The sequence below is a fragment of the Leptodactylus fuscus genome, chromosome 8 (genome assembly GCF_031893055.1).
Source record: "Leptodactylus fuscus isolate aLepFus1 chromosome 8, aLepFus1.hap2, whole genome shotgun sequence".
In the NCBI taxonomy this organism is placed as follows: domain Eukaryota; kingdom Metazoa; phylum Chordata; class Amphibia; order Anura; family Leptodactylidae; genus Leptodactylus; species Leptodactylus fuscus.
In genome coordinates this window covers 85,953,107-85,977,476 of record NC_134272.1, presented here as the reverse complement: position 1 = coordinate 85,977,476, position 24,370 = coordinate 85,953,107, and the positions used below count along the sequence as shown (strand labels likewise).

Here is a 24,370-nt window from a genome sequence, read left to right as displayed (position 1 = left end):
CTCCACTGCAGTTCCATAGGAATGAATGGAAGCAACCGTCACACAGCCTTAACCCCCTGTGCGCCGGCTGCGTCCATTCATTCTAATGGGAGACCAGCTAACATCTCTAGTAGCTACTTACCTGCAGAGATGGCTGGTCCGGTGCCCAGTGTTCTCGTACTTCTTCGCCTCGCTGCCCCCGCCTCCCATGTTAGTCTTTAAAGATCTAGGAAGAAGGCGGGGCTTGTGGCTTAGGAGAGTGTGGGCGGGTGCAGGGCGGGGAAACGTGACATCCCCCCTCCCAGTACCCGCCCACACTCTCCTAACCTGGGAGGCAGGGGGCAGCGAGGCGAAGAAGGAGAACACCGGGCACCGGACCAGCCATCTCTGCAGGTAAGTGGACACCAGGGGGGACTAAGTAGCCAGAGGATTAAAAAAAAATCCCAGATCAGACGGGACAGTACTGAGTTTACACTCCGCTGTTCCACCATCCCAGACGGATGTGCACTTGTCGCACTCCACCACTTAGTCCAGACTAGACTCACTATTTCCTACCCCACCACCCACTTTGCTTCCACCCATTTCATTGATTCTCAATTTTCGAAGCAATACTGGTAGTGGTAGACTCCTTGTATGGGTTTCCCAGGACAAGGATGCTGAGCACCATTTCCATTCTCAGGAAGTGACATCACGTCCATTAGTCACATGGCCATGCTACAGCTCAGCCCTGTCCTTTTGATGAGGATCATGTGAATAACAGATGTGATGTCACTTGGCGCTCAGTATCCTGGTCCTGGAGAACCCCTTTAATAGGGTTGAGCCAGTTTTGAGATTTCAGGATCATTTTTAAAATCCGATTTTCGATCATTTTCCAGCCGATCCCGGTCGTGAAATTTGCTCGATCGCCGATCGGGATCCGATCTTTCCCGATCCCAATTGCTCAACTCTACCCTTTAAGCAGACATTCCCCCCCTACATATACTGCAGTAGACTCGTATTCTTTACAGACTCTTCAGAATCGGAGCTCATTTAATATTTACTAACATCAAAGCCGCTGCCCGGGTCATTTATGTTTTACAGATTTACAGATCTTTTCATTGCTCGCTATAATGTGACACTGGGAGTCGCTGCTAATTAGTGCAGTCAGATTACCGCCCGTGGCCGCACCGCACCGCGCCGCTCATTCACACTCATTATACAGTCATGTCTATTACAGCTTCACAACCCTGGTGTTTTTAGGGTGAGAGAAATAAAAGCGCACAGGACGACCCACCGGGGAGACAACGAGAGCCATTATTATCCTCTGGGACAAATTCTTGCCTGTTTAGAAAATTTCTATCAAGGAAACAAGTCGCCGGCTAAATTATTAGCGCGAAATGTGCAAAATCAATTATATCCATAAAATATCAGCCTAAGAGCTGCTCTCATACTGAATCATGGCAATACGATGAACAACTCCAGGGCATAATGGGGTTATTTCAGATACAGTGCCGCTATTGGTCAGTGGCCGTGTCTGGTATTGCAGTTCAAGTCAGTAGGGCTCAACTGCAATACCAGACAAAGTCAGTGGAACAGAGTGGCGCTGTGTTTAGAGGAATGCAGCCCTGTTTGTCTAATCTCTCAGAGCGTCTTGTCTAGATAGAAGGCTGTGGATGGGACTTATATATTGGACTTGTATAAGGGGCTATCATATGGGACTTGTTATATGGGACTTAGGTCTATAGGGCTTGCATATAAGACTTATGTGTAGAAGTTGTGTATGAGAGTTGTGTATTGGATTCATGTATTTGACCTATTTAAGGGACTTGTGTATAGGAACAGGGTTGAGTCGATCAGGATCAATTTTAAAATCCGATTTCCAATCATTTTACAGCTGATCTTGATCATCAAATTTGCTCGATCGCCGATAAGGATCCGATCTTTCCCGATCCCTCAACTCCAATTATATATTATATATACAATAGGGTTGAGCCAATCTTGAGACTTCAAAATCTGATCAATCCAATCCAATCAATTTCCAGCCCATCCCAATTGCGATTGTGAAATTTGCTCGATCGCCGATCCGATCTTTCCCGATCGCTCAGCCCTATATAGGAATTGTATAAAAGGCTTGAACAGAAGACTTGTCTACTAGAGATGAGCGAGTATTATTCGAAACGGCCGTTTCGAATAGCATGCACCCATAGGAATGAATGGAAGCGGCCGGCACGCAAGAGGTTAAGCTGCCGGCTGCCAGCAAAGTCTGCGTCCATTCATTCCTATGGGTGTGTGCTATTCGAACGGGAGTTAATTCTTCATATGTCTCCGCTTTCTGTGCAGTACATAGACCAGAGAATCTCCCATAGGAAATCACATTGTGTAGGTGCTGGAGCTCGTTCATGACATGACACTCAACCGTCCCACAAAATGATGGCCCCAATTATTGCTGCTCGCCCATTTCTTCCCTCCTTTGTAAATGAGAATCACATTTGTTACATCTGTAGCTTCACATGTAGCATCTTTGTTACATCCTTGTCCACTCTTATCCTTCTTCCGACACCCTGCTGATCAGTCAGATGATGGTAAAAAGTGGGGGTGCAATGGCTGGTACCCCCAAATGACTATAACAACCTGCCTAATGGTGCCGTTCTGTCCTTATTGATGCCACGACTGCAGCCGGTAACCGTCCACTGTGATTATCGCCGTGTGCTGTATATTACGTCAATGTGCACAGGTGGAACAAAGCAAAATCAATAAGTAATTATATCTCATAAGTTTGTTATTCTGCAATTTTGGATCAAAGCTCTGAAGACCACGGGTCCTGCTTAAAGAACTACTGCGGTGATGTTTTTTCTTTTATTATGTACCTATTCCCTGAATAGATATAATTTAGCCAATATTATTTTATTTAGTTCCTGCTTTCTATCTGAACATTCAAGGGCTGCTTCTGTCCTGCGGGGTCATGTGATCTCATTGGGACCTGCTGGGAATTGCGTGTCTTTCTGTGCCGTCCTAAAGTCACAATCTTATTGCTTGTAGGATCGTAGGATGCATTGATCCAATTCCACCCCATTCTGTATTTTTTTCCAGCTTCCCTATACATTGTACGGAATATTAAATGGTACAATTAGAGGTCATTCACATGGAGGAAGTTGGCGCTGATTGTGGCGCGATAACTCGTTTTCCGTGCGGAACCCATTGAAATCAATAGAAGGCTTTTTTTCCCTTTGAGTTCAATAGGTTCCACGCGGAAAACGGAATCCATCGAAGTGAATGGGGGGCTTTATTTCCGTGCCGAATCAGCGTCAACTCCCTTCGCGTGAATGCCCCCTTTTATATAGCTCGTCCTCAGTTGGTTCTATGAATAGAAAAATAAAAAGGTTATGGGGCTTGGAAGAAAATCGAAAATCAAAAAAATAAAAATAGCGAAAAATGGAAAGTTCTGGCCATAGAGTTTCCATGCGGTGCCCTGGCCTTCATGTCACAACCCCCTGAAGTCTGGAGCCCCTTGTGGCGTGAACTGCGGTGCTTTACAATCCCTGCAAATTTGATGGGATTCTAGTGAATCCCATTCCCTCATTGTAAGAAAGCGGAAAGGAAACGCTGCAATTAACAAAACCGTTGCGGTTTTGGAAATTGGAGCATGTCAGTTATACCTACGGAAGTGCTGGTGGTTTCCCTATGGGTATAATGGAAACGGAAAGTCTGCAGTGGAAACCTAAGGCTAAGGCCCCACGTGCCGTAAACGAGAACAACCGCGGCGTGAACGCGTTGCAGTTCTTCCCACAGCACTTTGAAGAGAAAGTTCACTGAGTTTTCCTCTGCAGACTTTCTGTTACCATTATATCTACGGGAACGCCATTAGATATAATTGACACGCTGCAATTTTCAAAACTGCAACATTTTTGGAAATCGCAGCATGTCCGCTGTGATTTTTTCTGCAAAGTGGGCATGGGATTTGCATGAATCACATCCACTTTGCAAATACTGTAAAATGTTACGATTTTGGGCCCCGGCCTCAAGCTGGGTTCACACGGGAGTTTTTTGGGCTGGATTTTGACGTGGAGGTCGGTCCAAAAAATGGCTAGCTGCGACTGGATGCACTGGCATCCAGTCGCGTCATTCCGCTCCGGATTAGGCCAAAATGAATGGCATGTTAGCGCTGCGGACTCTGCAGCTGATTCTGCTGCGGAATCCGCCTCAAGAAAGAGCGCGTTGCATTGAATCCAATGGGAGGGGGTTTTTCGAGACGGATTTTGACACGGATTCTGCATCAAAATCCTGACCAAAAAAACGTGTGAACCCGGCTTTAGCTGACTTTTTGCGAAAAGTGTTATGCCAACAATCGTAATGCGTTGCTGTTGCGGTTTTCCCATACCACTGTGGCCCGCTACGTGGGGCCTTAGCTTAAGAATAACTTGTTTTGCGCTCCTGGGATTCAGCGATTAGTAACAGATCGGATGCCGCTTACAATTTATTCTGATGACTTTTTTCTCTTTTTGCTGATCCGCTCTTATGTCATTAATGTGGTTACAGATCTAATGGTATAACAAAATGCAAATTGTGGGGAAAAAAACCCAACAACCTACAAGAGTACAAATTCGCGCATGTACACGCAGAACAATGGCAGCTGCTGCCGTACATCTTGCTGCTGCTTCGGCTCTGTAAACTTAATGGAGCTGTTTGTCAGCGTGCTAAGTGCACATTAAGTATAATTTCAATCCCACAGCCCTTGATTTTCCGTAAACTGAGACATTCTCATTCTCCACGTTTGCCTCTGATTTATTTAATTTTATTTTTATCTCAGATTGTAGAGACTTTACCATCCAGGGCTCCGGCAAGGTATTCACAAGCATAGCATTAAAATGCAATTTGGAATGAATTAGTTCACCCCGAAGAGAACCCACCGAGGACTTGTTACAGCTGTAACAAATAGAAGCAATCAACATAATGTTCACGGAAAGCCGTTCTTTATTTTTTTCTCCATGAAATGTACTTATCACTGTATCAATTACCAAAAATTACAGTCAAATGTTAAGAGTTTAAAAACTTTCAAAAACCAGCCTAGAAAAAGGTTTCCAAGTATTTTAAAGAACACTTTACAAGCGGCTGATATTCGCTATATGGACGCTGTGCAGTCGGTCACTTAAAGGGCTTGTCCAGAATTAGAATAAAAATGGCTGCCTTCTTTCATAAACAGCGCCACTCCTGTCCTTAGGTTAGTTGTGGTATTGCAGTTCAGTCACGTGCCTCACGTCCCAGAAAGGATGTTTTGGTGCACATTTTGCAGCATATTTTTGAGCAGTATTCAGGAGTGGATTTATCAATGTAAGGCTAAGGCCCCATGGGCTGGAAACACAGCGCTAAAGCGCTGCACGAACAACCGCAGCGTGAACGCATTGCGGTTCTTTCTGCAGCGGTCTTTCTGTTACAATTATACCTACGGGGAAGCCGCCGGTGTTTCCGTAGCTATAATTGACATCCTGCGATTTTGGAAACCACAACGGTTTTGGAAATCGCAGCATGTCCGCGCTGCGATTTTTTCCGCAAAGTGGAGATAGGATTTGCATGAACCCCATCCACTTTGCAAGTACTGTAAAACATCGCGATTTTTTCCCATGACGCAAATCGCCCGTGGGGCCTAAGGGCTTCTTCCAATCCTGTTGAATCCAGTCCTGGCTTTGGTTAAAAAAACAAACAAACTGCAACTAAAAATACAACTTTTCCACAACGCTGGACCCCAGACGAAGGCTAGAGACCCATTTTGGGAGACAAAGCATTTCTATCTGTTGTGGAAACATTGCAGGTCGTTTGAGACAGGGGCCTCACATGGCGTAAGCGGAGCAGTTTGCCCACTCATGGCGTTTTACAGTCACTGCAAGGCGGATGGGATTATATCAAATCGCATCCGCACCTTGCAAAAATATGCGCAGGAGACATGTTGAGATTTCCAAAACCGTTGCGGCTTTGGAAATCGCAGCCTATCAATTATACCTACGGAAATGCCGATGGTTTCCCTATAGGGATAATAGAAACAGAAAATCGCAGTTGAAACCTGTACGAAAAGACCAGGATGTGTTGCCGCCGTGGTCGCTTGTTTGCTTACGTCTGATAAGTTGGGCCACAGCCTTACTGTAGCAGCAAACTGAATGAGATTCTGGTTAATCTCATCCACCACTTCATAATGGGACTATTAAAGGATTATCTTATCTTATCTTATGAACAGGGCATTCCCTCTGGTTCATGATGGAACAGATATTTGTGTTTTTTTGATACATGTGTTTTTTTCATTCGGGTTATTAAAAAAAAATAAAAATAAAAATAAATTAAAAAATAAATAAAAAAATTGCGTCTTTTTCTGGCAGGATATATTTTTATGGAAATTTTCTTTTTTTTCGTTCTTTTTTAATTTTTTTTTTAATATCCAGATAAATTTATAAAATAAAATTGAACAATGTTTCTGTTAATAAAGTATTACTAAAAATTTTTAAAGTTGTTTTCCATTACAGAACTTTTTACGTAGATGATACGCAGTTTTGTATCGCCGTGAGCACGGTTCAGACATTCTTTTTTGTTAATTTTTTTAATACATCATGTCCCCAATAAGAGTTTGATATTGTATCACAAAGTGACCTGCTATATATATATATCTGTGACTGCTGCGAGTTGAAGTCTTTCAAGGGTTTTGTTAGTATGTTGCAATATTGTATCAAATTGTCTTCATGAGAAATTGACATTTTGTAACCAAATTCGAGGATTTCTACATCTGTACCTGGAAAAAGGAACATTAAAAAAAAGATCTAAAGCCTGAGATTTGGGCGACCAATATCCTCCATATTTCCAGTTTCCACACCAGTGAAGCATTTTACTAGACTGGGATGAGATTTACTCCCCCTCCCCCCCTTGTCTTGCTGTACTAGCGTAATACATTCTGCATTGGCGGCTGCTCCACTAATCCCATCCCGGGGAGTCTGTCAGAGTTCTACATTTTTTTTTTAAGAAGTTTATTAATTTGTGTGACTGCTTGTGCGAGGAATTGTGCACCGAGCGTTGAGATTGCTGGAAAGGAGAAATACAGACAAGACGAGCTGTGACCTCGCAGAACTTCACGAAGGTGGAAATGAGATCTGCAGAGCTGCCGTGTGGTGGTTTAATAACCAATCCCACTGAAAGCTTTTTATCTTCACGCTGGGCGCTGCCAACTCTGTATCTGCGTGCGGCCTCTCCGGCTGTGACAACTAAAATCTAAATGGACGTCTTGTAAAACTCCCTAAAGACATCAACAAAGTGGAGAGAATTCTTCATTTGTTTCAGTCTCTAGTGCTTAGTGGGTTGTAATGGCCCCATAGCGGGCGGCGTTCAGGGGGATGCAGCCCCTCTAAATACTAATAACTAAAGACCTGCTTCACCGGCCTCTCTGATCTTAAGAATTCCACTAATATATAATGTCTTAGGATGCATTTATTATTTTGGGTTGACTGCAGCCTGCAATGTATTACAAGGCTAAGGCCTCACGTTGCGGAAACGCAGCTTTTTTGTTGCAGATTTTGCTGCGTTTTTTTGAGCCATAGCCAAGAATGGTTACAAAAGGAATGGGAACTATATAGGAAGTTCTTGTACTTCTCCTTTCTGCTCCTTTCACTCCGGGCTTTGGCTCAAAAGACACATCAAAATCTGCAACAAAAATAAGTTGTGTTTCTGAAACGTGGGGCTTCAGCTTAAGGCTAAACCCCACCTAGCGGGCCACAGCAAATCTTAAAAGGAACTATTCACCACTAGAGATGAGCGAGTACTGTTCGGATTAGTCGATCCGAACAGCACACACGCATTGAAATGAATGGATGCACCTGGTACTTCCGCTTTCACGCCGGCCGGCCGCTTAACCCCCCATGTGCCGGCTACGTCCATTCATTTCAATGCGTGCGTGCTGTTCGGATCGGCTGATCCGAACAGTACTCACTCATCTCTATTCACCACCTCCACAAACCCTTTGCATCTTTCAGTAGATTCCCCTTCAATGATTCAAGCACAGCTGGAATTCTTTTCTCTAGCCCCCGCCATTCCTGAGCAATTGGTTCTGTCACTTTCAGCACTCATTAGGCTAATGAGGCTCTCTACTGTCATGTGGGTGGTCCTGAGTTGGAGCCGATTGTCTGGGACTGCCCATCTGACACTAGGATGCCTATTTAGCACATTAGATGCAGAAACGAACAGCACCAATTGCTCAGGAATGGTGGGGGCTCAAGGAAACAAATCTCTGTTTTCTCTAGCTCACTTATCAACTTTGCTGCACCAATTGGGACATGTTGAAGAGGTTGTCCAGCCATAACAAGTTATCCTTTTCCACAGGATTGGGGTAGCGTGCTTATTGTTGGGTGCCCTCCATAGATCTCGTGAACTGGTATGTTTTTGAACCATAGTTTTGAATGGGGCGTGCTCTGCAACTGAGGTGCAAAACAGGTGCTGTATTTGTGCTGCATCTCAGGTTATCCCCCCCCTTCCCCTTGGGAAACTACAACTCCCAGCATGCTCCATTCACTTCCATGGGAGTTCCAAGTAGAGCAGAGCCAGTATGCATGCTGGGAGTTGTAGTTTTGCAACAGCTGGAGAGCCGGACGTTCCCTACCCCTGCTATAGAAGATACTAGAAGGCAACTGAAATTCGGGCCTTTCTGCAGATCCTAATCATGAAGCGGCCGTCTCCTGGCTGTGTTTCTCCTTGGGGATGACGGATCTGATTTATATCAGTCGGATTATGCGGCTCCCCTTTATTGTGCTGCGTTCTGATGCAAGAAGGGTGAAAATGATAAAGAATATTTAATGATATTATAAATACGCGGCGGCTTTGATGAGGAACAATAACACAAGGTGACGTCTTTCTCGGGCACTTTGTTTTTTTATCTTGCCTTTTTTTTTCATCTGAAAGTAAGATGCGAACTTGTTAAATAGCAAATTATTTCCAGGGGGTCTGTGAAATCATCAGCGGCGCCTTTGTGATACGTTGTACCTGCTATATCTGGAGGCAGAACATTGTTTCTAACCTTTGTTCTATGGCGCTGAATATTTGGAGCTGAGATTCTTGTTGTGATCATTACTTCCGTGCTAATGAGTAAATATTTGTCGCGTCCCCGGCATCAGGCGCGCTAATGGCTATCAAGTCAGTGTGACATCTCTATCAAGAATAAAAGGGAATCTTCACCTTTCCACACTTTGTCGTTTTAGTTCCAACACTCTGTCATATAACTTTATAGTCGGCAAAGCTCTATTTTTCTGATACAGAGCACCAAACCCGTTTTTTGTTTTTTTCTGGCAGTATTTGCAATGTTCATAAATTTTGCAATATACTGCTGTCTCCTTTCGGTGAAATCCTGAGTTTCTTTCTTCTTTCCTTACTTCTCCATTGAGATCTGTCCCGGCTTCATATTGTGTACGGGCAATATATAATGAAGGTAATGGAGGGTCACTTGATACAGTTTCATCTAATGCATTATAGAACATAGAAACTTACTTCTGGTGTCAGGTGAAAGCTGTCATTCGCCTCTTTCATAGGACACCAAGCTTGTTCTTTCTTTATTATTGGCAGAGATATCACTGGTTGGAAATACAGTTGGGATTGGGATATCTATATGCAGCAGGCTATAAATATCCTTGCTATGAATTGAAGGATTATCCATGTCTATGGAAGTCTATGGAGAGGGGGAGTGAGCAAAGGGTTTAGTCTGATGCTGGAGCTAAATAGGAGGTTTCTATCAGAACCAAAGCACTTTATTCATAGCAGTACGCTATATATATATACGCTATGGATATATGTCCAGCAAGAGTCCTGAGGATGTTTCTGAGTGAGAGGAACTTATGAGACAGATTCTCCTCTACTCACTGTGAGCAGGGCACCCCACCAGCTCAGAGAAAACTGCAAACGAATGCGGCCTACCAGTCACCTAATGGCCAGAAGTAGTGTCATTCCTCACGTAGCCACATTGTACTATTGTTTTATATAAAGTTTGTTAATGGTTAGGGATGCTTTAAGCTGTATATACGAAAGCATAAACTACAGTATACACCTGCGGCGAGCGATACTGGTTTCTAAAACAAATTGAATTCACCACGCGCATTTACGAGAACTTTGAAAGTGAAATACTAATCTCTCAGCTGTCACTGCGCTTATTTCCCAGCCATACAGCAGTATCCTGGCAAGCGAATAAACGTCTGGGAGGCAGTTCACAAATGACAGATTTCTGCGCCCGACTGAAATTTAAATGACTTTTTATTTTTTCGCTTTTGAAGTTATAAAGCACTTCTGGATTATTGACTGTGATTGATGCCTAATGTACTCTGACACCGTTCACATTTACCTTATAGGCCTCAGACAGCGAGTCTGAAGTTCTGACCTTCAGCTGGTCTTCGGGGCTGACTGCAGACTATCTCTCCTTGAAGTATAGTTGGAGCTCCTAGACCTCAGGTAGAATCTGTAACTGGATACCTGCCATGAGCTTCTTATGTGGCATTGGGGCCAAAGTGCAACTTCCATCTCTACACCCACTATAGCCATTCCTGTGACCACTATGTCCTCGAATGGGGCCAATGAGGTTGTTCTAGGCTTCTGAAAGGTGAACCTACCCGGTCACATCATGTCTGATTGATATATCTGACAAATGTGCTTCTGAACAACATAGTCTAAAGTATTGATTGGTTTTGCATCTCAGCTCCACCTGCCGCAACCCAAATGGAAGGAACTGTATAGGTTAAGTGCCTTCAACCAAGCTGTTTCACCCCACCTCCTAGGGAGGCTTGCATGCTATCTGATGGTGGTTGTACTAGTTCCTGCAGGGTGCTTCCATTTGGTGAGCGCTCCTCTCCTACCCAGAGCCGTGTGATGGTGTTCAGAAGGACCCTGATGGTGAATGCAGGAACAACTCACTTACACCAGCTTACTGCGTACGCGGCCTTTTTCTTGTGGCCACAAGCATGCACAATCGGCACTGCCTGAAGCACGATGGCAAAGCCGAGTGCGCATGCCTACAAGATTGAAACCCAGGACGGAAGAAGATGCAGGGAGAGGCATTCGAGAAGAAGACAGAGGCATCGCTGGAGATTTCTCTCGCAGCATTGGGGACGCCCCCAGTGCTGTGAGAGAACTCATTTGCATACCGAAGAAAATTGGGGTGTGGAGAAGACATCTAAAGATAGAGAAGAACAGCCTTTCTTAAGGCTATTCCTACGTGTTAGTCAGAAAAAAAGGTTATCCAGTGATAGGATCCCTTTAAGTGCCTTGTATTCTACTTCAACAACTCAGTAGCAAGCAGATGTTCTGGAGGCTGGCAGAAGTCCAGGTACCTTATTAGGTGAGTCCTGGTATAAAGTTCCTGGAAATCAGGACTCCTTCTCTTCTCCTGGCACAGTGTTTGGACAAATGGCACACTGTCATTTCTTATCTCAGGGATGTCTCTGTACCAAATTGGGCAGTAATCCTCTCCATTAGGGGCTGATTAGAACTGGCAGGAGACAGTGTTACGATGCCAACATTCACTGCCAGACTAGACTACTCTAATGGTTCTCTGGGGACTTTTGGTCTCCAAACCCCACACATTGAACTGTGATTGGCCATGGCTGTACCAAGCCATAAAGGGTACAGGGGTGACCAACAGTCGGGGGAACCATAAAGGGAACACAATAGTGAAGATGCAAATGAATAAATATACATAATATATATATATATATATATATATATATATATATATATATATATATATATGCAGAAACACATAAAATCTGCACACTGAAGTGACCTGAGCTGAAATGCAGTACCAGACACAGCCTAGCCTAGAGAGTAGCGCTGTTTCTAGAATCTTGTACTCCTCTTAAAGCACTATATTGCTACTAACTCTAGTCACTCCCTCTCTGAGTTTTGCTTTAAGTCCATTTAATCGCCCATTTCACGCTTTCTTGACCATGATATCGCCATGGCCTTTTAAAGTCTTTTAGTTACATGCTTGGCTACAATCATTTGTCTAATTTGATTTTATTAAACTTTTTCAAGCTTTTGCCTTCCATGTATTATAGCACACAGCAAGCTGCAGGATGCCATTCACACAGAGATCCATCAGACTTTGGACAACAGTCTCCAGTCTGGTCTTGCCTGTTTTGTCCCAAGTGAACATTAACTTTGATCAACCTCGATTTGATCCTAATTGACTTGAGATGATCATACAATAGAAGACAGGACATCCTAGAAATTGAGCGATCAGACAGGACTGATTATTCAGGGAATGCTGTTCTGCAGCTTGCAATGTGCTGTTATACATAGTTATACATAGTTGCAGAAGACAGATCGGCTGGATTTTTTTTTCAATGGAACCCAATTGCAAAACTGATTTAGTTACAAATACATGTATGTTTTTGGCCCATGATGTTACGTGTTCGGCAGGGCTCTTCTGCCAGTCTTCGTACAGTACTACAGTCCACAGCATCGGTGCAGCAGATCCACGCCTTGTGCTGTCACAGTCTGTCGCCTCTCTTGTAATATATTTCTTATGGCTAACATATAAATGCGTCTTTTAAGAGATATCACAAGTCCTGCACATCTTATAGTTATTGTGGGGAAAAAAAACTACTTTGATCCCATCTGTCTTTCTCTGGATGGCTGCTTGTGGGCAGCTGGTGACTAACTTGCCCCTAATCATCCTGGCCCATCTGTACATCACTTTTGGAATGTCGGGTGAATACGGCGCCAGTCTTTGGTTAGGCTTCACAATAAGTCCGTGCCTCTCTCCTAGTTTTCTTAATAGATCTCTATCCCTGGAAACATTTGCAATAAAAGTCGCTAGCACGTTTCCTTTTTTTTTTAGAAATATTTTTTGGCTTCCTACTAAGTAGCACGTCTAAGTCTCCGAGCTGTCCAGATTCATCCAGATTGTCTGAGGGTCACTTATTTTTATAGGGAGTCTACCATGACTAAAATCCCTACCAAACCCCAAGGCCTCGTTCACATCTGCTTTGGTAATCCGTTTGGGGGAGTCCACTTTGGGCTACCAAACGCACTGGCAAGTGGTGTGCAGTGAAAGCAAACGAACCCCATAGACTATAATGGAGTCTGTGTGCTCTCCACGCGCTGCCCGCACAAATCATGTGGACAAGAAAGTACTTTGTGATCTATTTTCTTGTCTGCATGATTCGTGCAGGCAACGTGTAGAGAGTGCATGGACCCCATTATAGTCTATGGGGTCCGTGTTCTTTCACTGCACACTGCTTGCCAGTGCGTTCGGTAGTCTGTTCGGGGGTCTGCATGCAGACTCTCCAAACTGATTACCAAATGCAGATGTGAACCAAGGGTAATAGTGATGGACTGTCAGTCTTATAGAAGTATATAGCTCCACCTAACCCATTGATGTCTATAGAGAGGGGAGGGGGAGGAAGAGGCTTCTGAATGGAGAGAGGAAGAAACACACACTGCTCCTGCCTAGTAAATATTGTGTTATTTCATGCCGTACAGTGGTAGAGACTTACCTTTAGGGCTGAGCGATCGGGAAAGATCGGATCCCGATCGGCGATCGAGCAAATTTCACGATCGCGATCGGCTGGAAAATGATTGAAAATCAGATTTTGAAATCTCAAGATCGGTTCAACCCAACTTACCTCACTTACGCTAGATTCGCATTAGAATTTGGGTTTCCGTTCTTGCGGTCTGTTTGGGGACCCAAAAAATGGAGTCTCAATCTGCTTAAAAAGCATTTACCTGCAGAAACCCGCAGACGCCCTATAATGGAGTCCACCAGGCTTCCTTCCAAAAAATGCAAACAGAAAAGGACTTTTCTCTCTGCATTTCTCAAGAATGGGGGATGAAATCCATGAACGGAAACCAAGCATTAGTGTGAATCCAACCAAGCATAGCAGAGCTAGCAGCCATATATGTTCCCCTTCCTCTGTCCCTCCTGTATCCCCCTCCTCTCCCTCCCCTCTCCATCTATGTGTAAGGCTGGCAGTCCGTCTCCTCTCTGGATACAGATTCTATTAGTAATAACAAACAGTTAAGGAGACAGTCGGGGGGAGATAGAAGCATTTTTCTTTAATACGTTGTATTACAAAGTTTCACGTCTTCTCTTGTTCTATTCATTTACTGGAACTTCTTTTATGATTGCCGCTTCACTTTAAGCGCTGTTTGTTAAATCCTCCACGCAGATACAGTTTTTCCTCGCTCTCAGCAGTAGGTACTTAGGGATATTCCTGATACAAGGAGAGAAGCAGCTGCCACTTTCTATACATCTCTTTCAATCAGTATTTAAAAAAAAAAAAAAAAAAAAAGAAAAAAAGAAAAAATGTTTTTGGACATAATTTCCCCGCATGTTGAAAAATAGTCAGGTTTGAAAAATCAATTTCGTTCCCTCAGACAGTCGTGTTTGTGAGCTGTGGATATTACATTTGCAATGCTCTGCCCACCGCCGAATGGATTCTATCAGTTGCTACATTGTCTGCTCAGTGATATAAGATGCTGGGAGTTGTAGTGCAGTGCCGCTGATTGGAAACCATTGCTCTATGGCAGTGGCTCCAAAACTGTATGAAAATGAGACCCCTTTTCAGGCAACACTTTCGTTTGGAACCCCCACTACCTTACTTGGACCCATTAAAAAAAAAAGTCAGCTATATTCAGACTCTATTGTGCTTTTTTTGCTGTATACTGTGTCTGTTCTGCTTTTTCTTTCTTTATACACACCTGTTACGCACACAGAGTTGTTACCTCTATATCCTCCCCCACACAGCCATGCTACACCTGCTTTCCCTACACACAGCTCTGCTACCTCTATGTCCTCCCCTACACAGCCATGCTACACCTTCTTTCCCTACACACAGCTCTGCTATCCCTATATCCTCCCCCACACAGCCATGCTACACCTTCTTTCCCTACACACAGCTCTGCTATCTCTATATCCTCCCCCACACAGCCATGCTATACCTGCTTTTCCAGCACACAGCTCTGCTACCTCTGTGTCCTCCCCCACACAGCCATGCTACACCTGCTTTCCCTATACACAGCTCTGCTATCTCTATATCCTCCCCCACACAGCGATGCTACTTCTGCTTTTCCTGCACACAGCTCTGCTACCTCTATGTCCTGCCCCACACAGCTATGCTACACCTGCTTTCCCTACACACAGCTCCGTTACCTCTATGTCCTCCCCCACACAGCCATGCTACACCTGCTTTCCCTACATATAGCTCTGCTACCTCTATTTCCACCCCCACACAGCCAGGCTACACCTGATTTCCCTACATATAGCTCTGCTACCTCTATGTCCACCCCCACACAGCCATGCTACACCTGCTTTCCCTACACACAACTTTGCTACCTCTATATCCTCCCACACACAGCCATGCTTTTCCTGCACACAGCTCGGCTACCTCTATTTGCTCCCCCACACAGCCATGCTACACTTGCTTTCCCTACACACAGCTCTGCTACCTCTATGTCCTCCCCTACACAGCCATGCTACACCTGCTTTCCCTACACACAGCTCACGTTCTATATACACCCAAATAAGCTACCAACACATTCTACAATCTCACGACGACAATGTTGTACATACAGCTCATCTCCCTCAGTGCTTTCCCCACAATTCTGCTTCTTTCACATTCCCTATGCATACAGCCTACTTTCTTCTTACACTCAGCTCTGCTACCTCTACTGTTCTGTAAACACTCAGGTCTACTACATCTAAAAAACTGCAAAAACGTGGCATGTATGGAAAAGGGGATAATGAAGAAAATCCAAGTTTCCCACACACACTCAGCCCTGCTACTTTCACATTTTTAGTCAGCCCTGCTGCGTTCACATTTCCCTCCACACTCGCACGCACTCAGCTCTGTTACCTCCACTTCTCCGCACCAATAGCACTCGTACCTCCATGTAACGCCTACATTATTGCTGGCAGTTTGCAGTTCTGCAATGCTGAAGAATTTCCAAACTTGGCTTGCAACCCCCATGAAGTGTCTCCACCTTCACCACCAGGGGGTTGCAGCCCACATTTTGCGAAATATTATAGCGTTATACCATCACACAATATAAAATCAAAAGTTGTCGAATGGAAATTGCTGAGGACTTAAAGGAATCCAAAATCCAAAAACACTCATTTGTCAACCAATCAGGCTGCTGGTAGAATTGCTGACACAGTCTTATCTATACAGATGGTGCCTAGGGCCGCCTCATGGTGTGATCCTATACAGAGTAGGCATTGTCATTTATTTCAGATGTTCGGTAGTGAGTGTTCGCAGTCCCTGGCATGCTGTGAGGAATGTCACTTATTAACAGTCACAGGTTGTGAGGATGACAGATCTCGCTCCATTTAAAGACTTTTTCTCCACGCAGCGTGAGGTGGCTTTCTTCCTAGCGAGCAGCAGCTCGTAAATCCTCGCTTAAATAGGTTCTTCTAAGGTATGATACAAAGTGTTTTGGTACTTTAATGTACATCGACCTGGAAAGTTACTATGGTGACAAAAAAAAATATAATATACTTTTATGATCCACTGCTTGTCGCTGCTATTCACGAGAAATTTCCACTTATTCCGAGAGCTTTGTATCTGTAGTACATGTGCAGCTGCCGAGGATGACAATGAACGCCACTCAGGACGAAAAAAAAAAAATCTTTTCGTTGTTTCTTACAGCATCATCCTATACTTTGTATATTCCTTGCTGAGCAGGAAGGGTCACGACTTCCCCACCCCTGCTAAGCAGAAGCATCCCTCTGGATCTCATTGGTCACTTCCTACTGCTTGCCCCACCCCTGCTCAGCAGATGCATCCCTCTGGATCTCATTGGTCACTTCCTACTGCTTGCCCCACCCCTGCTTAGCAGATGCAGCCCTCTGGATCTCATTGGTCACTTCCTACTGCTTGCCCCACCCCTGCTTAGCAGATGCATCCCTCTGGATCTCATTGGTCACTTCCTACTGCTTGTCCCACCCCTGCTCAGCAGAAGCATGACTCTGTATCTCACTGGTCACTTCCTACTGCTTGTCCCACCCCTGCTCAGCAGAAGCATGACTCTGTATCTCACTGGTCACTTCATACTGCTTGCCCCACCCCTGTTCAGTAGAAGTCCCCTTGGCCTATTGCTTGATCCAGCCATGCTCAGCAGCAGCCCCTTGATCTCATTGATCACAGCTTACTGCTTGACCCACCCCTACTCAGCAGTACTAGCTCTCTTGATCTCATAGGCCACTGCCTACTGCTTGCCCCACCCCTGCTCAGCACAGCCCCCATTGAACTGATTGGGCACTGCCTACTGCTTGCTACAATGCTTGCTTAGCAGCAGCAGCAGAAAAATTCTTGATCTCATTGGTTACTGCCTACTGCTTGCCCCACCCTTGCTCAGCAAAATGATGGTGTGAACTGAGTCTAATTCTGCCTACAGAGCACAAAATTGAAATGAGCTGGGACAACACGGTGGCTCAGTGGTTAGCACTGTATTGCAGTGCTGTAGTCCTGGGTTCAAATCCCACCAGGAACACCATGTGCAAGTAGTTTGTATGTTCTCCCCATGTTTTTGTGGCTTTCTTCCCATTCTACAAAGACATACTGATAGGAAAAAATGTACATTGTGATCTCTATATGGGGCTCACAGTCTGCATAAAAAAAAATTGAAATGTGCTATAACCAGCTATAAAGAAAGATCAGATGTGAATGATATTATGGTCTTGTCTTTCAGAGGTTCAATGTGTCACCGCTGATGACCGTCCTGCAGATGTGACTGAATGTCTGCGATGGGCCGGACCAGCCCCACCCTCAGCACAGGAGTGTAATGTCCCCTGCAAAGAGGATTGTACATTTACCCCATGGACTAAATTCACTTCTTGTACCTCGGACTGCACTTCAACCAGAATAAGGAGAAGATCCCTCACTGGTAGGTGACTGCTTCATATCCCTTGTATAGACAAGAATGACAAAAATATTAAACTGACTAATTTACTTTTGAAATGCATTTCTGTATATTACCTATCCTGAGTTACATCTTGTATTATACTCCAGAGCTGCGCTCACTATTCTGCTGGTGCAGTCACTGTGTACATACATTACATTACTTATCCTGTATTATACTCCAGAGCTGTGCTCACTATTCTGCTGGTACAGTCACTGTGTACATACATTACATTACTTATCCTGTATTATACTCCAGAGCTGCACTCACTATTCTGCTGGGGACAGTCACTGTGTACATACATTACATTACTTATCCTGTATTATACCCCAGAGCTGCGCTCACTATTCTGCTGGTGCAGTCACTGTGTACATACATTATTTATCCTGTATTATACTCCAGAGCTGCGCTCACTATTCTGCTGGTACAGTCACTGTGTACATACATTACATTACTTATCCTGTATTATACTCCAGAGCTGTGCTCACTATTCTGCTGGTACAGTCACTGTGTACATACATTACATTACTTATCCTGTATTATACTCCAGAGCTGCGCTCACTATTCTGCTGGTGCAGTCACTGTGTACATACATTACATTACTTATCCTGTATTATACTCCAGAGCTGCGCTCACTATTCTGCTGGTACAGTCACTGTGTACATACATTACATTACTTATCCTGTATTATACTCCAGAGCTGCGCTCAGTATTCTGCTGGTACAGTCACTGTGTACATACATTACATTACTTATCCTGTATTGTACTCCAGAGCTGCGCTCACTATTCTGCTGGTGCAGTCACTGTGTACATACATTACATTACTTATCCTGTATTATACCCCATAGCTGCGCTCACTATTCTGCTGGTGCAGTCACTGTGTACATACATTACATTACTTATCCTGTATTATACCCCAGAGCTGCGCTCACTATTCTGCTGGTGCAGTCACTGTGTACATACATTACATTACTTATCCTGTATTATACTCCAGAGCTGCGCTCACTATTCTGCTGGTACAGTCACTGTGTACATACATTACATTACTTATCCTGTATTATACTCCAGAGCTGCGCTCACTATTCTGCTGGTGCAGTCACTGTGTACATACATTACATTACTTATCCTGTATTATACTCCAGAGCTGCGCTCACTATTCTGCTGGTACAGTCACTGTGTACATACATTACATTACTTATCCTGTATTATACTCCAGAGCTGCGCTCACTATTCTGCTGGTACAGTCACTGTGTACACACATTACATTACTTATCCTGTATTATACTCCAGAGCTGCGCTCACTATTCTGCTGGTGCAGTCACTGTGTACATACATTACATTACTTATCCTGTATTATACTCCAGAGCTGCGCTCACTATTCTGCTGGGGACAGTAAGCTGTGTTTTTTCTGGGGGTGGGGTGTCTGTGCTGTCTGTTATGCAGTGTTACCGCCCACTTGTCTAATAGATCCTATTCTGCATTAACACTAACAGGGTTTATATCTCTGGAATGGCTTAAAAGATTTACATATACAAAACACCCAAATGCTCCTGGTGACAGGGCCGATAAGATGAGAAATGTCTTAGAGCTTTTCAGACCTGGGGACAGATCTATTTAACCCTTAGATAACATATTACAGGGAACATTTAGCTTTGCTTCCTTCAGATTACAGGACAGTAAAACAATCTCTGCGATGTCAGGAGATAAAAGCTCTTACACCTGCAGAATTGTGATTACAGCTCTGGATACAACAAACTGTAATGCAGGTTTAATGTAATGTATTTCCTCAATGTTACCAGTTCTGTAGATGATATCTGTATATACACTTCTAATGATGATCATCGGATGGACATTTTGGTGGATTAGATTGATGGACACGTTCCAGGGATCTTCGGTTTTGCCTCCTGTGCAGACCATTAACCTCATCTATAAACTGTTTAGTTCCGTCAAACTTTCTGGGACACTTTTTAATATAGTAATTGCTTAAGTGTTTTAATGGACTTCAGTGTAATCCACCTCCTCATTACCGGATAGAGCGGAGTCTAGTCTAGCCGCACTTGGCGTCCTCCTGAGATCCAGCTGTCGCGTCCCGCTGTGACGTTAATTATACTTAATACACTAATTTATTGCAGGAATCCTATCTACAACTTGTGTAATTACCGTTACATTACTTCTATATTAACTGTGTTACATTTATAGCTTAAGATGAAAAGATAAACAGGATTTGGTTGGGAGACTCATCGATGATCAGACCAAATGGTTTCGAGTTAGTGAGGACTTCAGATCAGGACCACAAATACAACATGGACCGATGTCTATCCAACCTCATCTACAATGTAACTATGTAACAAAGAGACTTCTCCGACCTAGGTTGGGGCCCCTACTGGTGCAGATTATAATCACTGGCCCCTCGTCCAGGATAGGAGGACTCCCTTCTTACAAGCTCATCGACCTTTGACAAGACCTTTCAGACGTTAAAGGAAAATCCCTTTAAGGTGCCCCTACAATGAACTGGCCAGTGATATCGTGTATGGAGGAGATCCAACTTTTCACAAACACTCTGTTCTTCAGAGAGATACTCCACTATCACTATTGAGAACACATGCACTCTCGCCGGAGCTGAGTGTGCCTGTGTGTGGCTGGGAAAGGAGGAATAACTGTTAGTATTCGATTTTTAGTTCATTGTACAATCACGCCATGTTAAGGGACAGTTAAAGGTATTCACTATAGTATCCTGGGAATGTGAATATCTCTACATGACTCCATCTTTGGCCATTAAAGCTGGGGACTCGCGTGGTAAAATCTCAGGTTACCGCAGTCATTGTGCAGCTGTAATGGCAATGGTTCACCAATGATTCTGATGTGACAGTGCTCTAGTAATAGGTTTTATTAGCCAGATCACATGATCATGTTATACAAGGGGTTAATAAAGTCTGTGCTGAGAAATATAGCTTGTAGTGGCTTAAAGAGAAGTCATTATAAAAGCTATAAACACATCAGATCACTCGTATTAAGCATAAGCCATTAAAGGCTCATGGAGTATCATCATTGCCCAGTGCTCCCTGGAGTCCAAGTAGCATCAGGCCCTTGGAAGAGAGCCAGACAGTGCTAAGACCAGGAGATACAGAGAATGGAAACCTGAGGAATAAGAAGGAGGGATCCACAAAGTGATATAATAATAGCAGGGACAATGCACACAGTGATGTCACAGTACAGAGATAATACACACAGTGATGTCACAGTACAGGGATAATACACACAGTGATGTCACAGTACAGAGATAATATACACAGTGATGTCACAGTACAGGATAATACACACAGTGATGTCACAGTACAGAGATAATACACACAGTGATGTCACAGTACAGAGATAATATACACAGTGATGTCACAGTACAGGATAATACACACAGTGATGTCACAGTACAGAGATAATATACACAGTGATGTCACAGTACAGGATAATACACACAGTGATGTCACAGTACAGAGATAATACACACAGTGATGTCACAGTACAGGGATAATACACACAGTGATGTCACAGTACAGGGATAATACACACATTGATGTCACAGTACAGGGATAATACACACAGTGATGTCACAGTACAGGGATAATACACACAGTGATGTCACAGTACAGGGATAATACACACAGTGATGTCACAGTACAGAGATAATACACACAGTGATGTCACAGTACAGGATAATACACACAGTGATGTCACAGTACAGGATAATACACACAGTGATGTCACAGTACAGGGATAATACACACAGTGATGTCACAGTACAGAGATAATACACACAGTGATGTCACAGTACAGGGATAATACACACAGTGATGTCACAGTACAGAGATAATACACACAGTGATGTCACAGTACAGAGATAATACACACAGTGATGTCACAGTACAGGATAATACACACAGTGATGTCATAGTACAGAGATAATACACACAGTGATGTCACAGTACAGGGATAATACACACAGTGATGTCACAGTACAGAGATAATACACACAGTGATGTCACAGTACAGACATAATACACACAGTGATGTCACAGTACAGGGATAATACACACAGTGATGTCACAGTACAGAGATAATACACACAGTGATGTCACAGTACAGAGATAATACACACAGTGATGTCACAGTACAGGATAATACACACAGTGATGTCACAGTGCAGGATAATACACACAGTGATGTCACAGTACAGGGATAATACACACAGTGATGTCACAGTACAGAGATAATACACACAGTGATGTCACAGTACAGGGATAATACACACAGTGATGTCACAGTACAGGGATAATACACACAGTGATGTCACAGTACAGAGATAATACACACAGTGATGTCACAGTACAGGGATAATACACACAGTGATGTCACAGTACAGAGATAATACACACAGTGATGTCACAGTACAGGATAATACACACAGTGATGTCACAGTACAGGATAATACACACAGTGATGTCACAGTACAGGGATAATACACACAGTGATGTCACAGTACAGAGATAATACACACAGTGATGTCACAGTACAGAGATAATACACACAGTGATGTCACAGTACAGGGATAATACACACAGTGATGTCACAGTACAGAGATAATACACACAGTGATGTCACAGTACAGAGATAATACACACAGTGATGTCACAGTACAGGATAATACACACAGTGATGTCATAGTACAGAGATAATACACACAGTGATGTCACAGTACAGGGATAATACACACAGTGATGTCACAGTACAGGGATAATACACACAGTGATGTCACAGTACAGTATAATACACACAGTGATGTCACAGTACAGGATAATACACACAGTGATGTCACAGTACAGGGATAATACACACAGTGATGTCACAGTACAGTATAATACACACAGTGATGTCACAGTACAGGATAATACACACAGTGATGTCACAGTACAGGATAATACACACAGTGATGTCACAGTACAGGGATAATACACACAGTGATGTCACAGTACAGGGATAATACACACAGTGATGTCACAGTACAGACATAATACACACAGTGATGTCACAGTACAGGGATAATACACACAGTGATGTCACAGTACAGGGATAATACACACAGTGATGTCACAGTACAGACATAATACACACAGTGATGTCACAGTACAGAGATAATACACACAGTGATGTCACAGTACAGGGATAATACACACAGTGATGTCACAGTACAGAGATAATACACACAGTGATGTCACAGTACAGGGATAATACACACAGTGATGTCACAGTACAGAGATAATACACACAGTGATGTCACAGTACAGGGATAATACACACAGTGATGTCACAGTACAGGGATAATACACACAGTGATGTCACAGTACAGGGATAATACACACAGTGATGTCACAGTACAGGGATAATACACACAGTGATGTCACAGTACAGAGATAATACACACAGTGATGTCACAGTACAGGATAATACACACAGTGATGTCACAGTACAGGATAATACACACAGTGATGTCACAGTACAGGGATAATACACACAGTGATGTCACAGTACAGAGATAATACACACAGTGATGTCACAGTACAGAGATAATACACACAGTGATGTCACAGTACAGGGATAATACACACAGTGATGTCACAGTACAGAGATAATACACACAGTGATGTCACAGTACAGAGATAATACACACAGTGATGTCACAGTACAGGATAATACACACAGTGATGTCATAGTACAGAGATAATACACACAGTGATGTCACAGTACAGGGATAATACACACAGTGATGTCACAGTACAGGGATAATACACACAGTGATGTCACAGTACAGTATAATACACACAGTGATGTCACAGTACAGGATAATACACACAGTGATGTCACAGTACAGGGATAATACACACAGTGATGTCACAGTACAGTATAATACACACAGTGATGTCACAGTACAGGATAATACACACAGTGATGTCACAGTACAGGATAATACACACAGTGATGTCACAGTACAGGGATAATACACACAGTGATGTCACAGTACAGGGATAATACACACAGTGATGTCACAGTACAGACATAATACACACAGTGATGTCACAGTACAGGGATAATACACACAGTGATGTCACAGTACAGGGATAATACACACAGTGATGTCACAGTACAGACATAATACACACAGTGATGTCACAGTACAGAGATAATACACACAGTGATGTCACAGTACAGGGATAATACACACAGTGATGTCACAGTACAGAGATAATACACACAGTGATGTCACAGTACAGAGATAATACACACAGTGATGTCACAGTACAGGATAATACACACAGTGATGTCACAGTGCAGGATAATACACACAGTGATGTCACAGTACAGGGATAATACACACAGTGATGTCACAGTACAGAGATAATACACACAGTGATGTCACAGTACAGGGATAATACACACAGTGATGTCACAGTACAGG

At 43.5% G+C, this 24,370-nt stretch overlaps 1 protein-coding gene across 1 annotated transcript in view; it reads left to right on the top strand.

Annotated features, from left to right (window-relative positions):
• THSD7B (thrombospondin type 1 domain containing 7B) overlaps positions 1 to 24,370 on the top strand; it is a 315,944-nt gene that overhangs the window by 189,317 nt on the left and 102,257 nt on the right. The window contains exon 14 of the mRNA XM_075284543.1: positions 17,653 to 17,847. Within this exon, the coding sequence (XP_075140644.1) occupies positions 17,653 to 17,847 (195 nt within the window). The remainder of the gene's footprint in view (positions 1 to 17,652; positions 17,848 to 24,370) is intronic.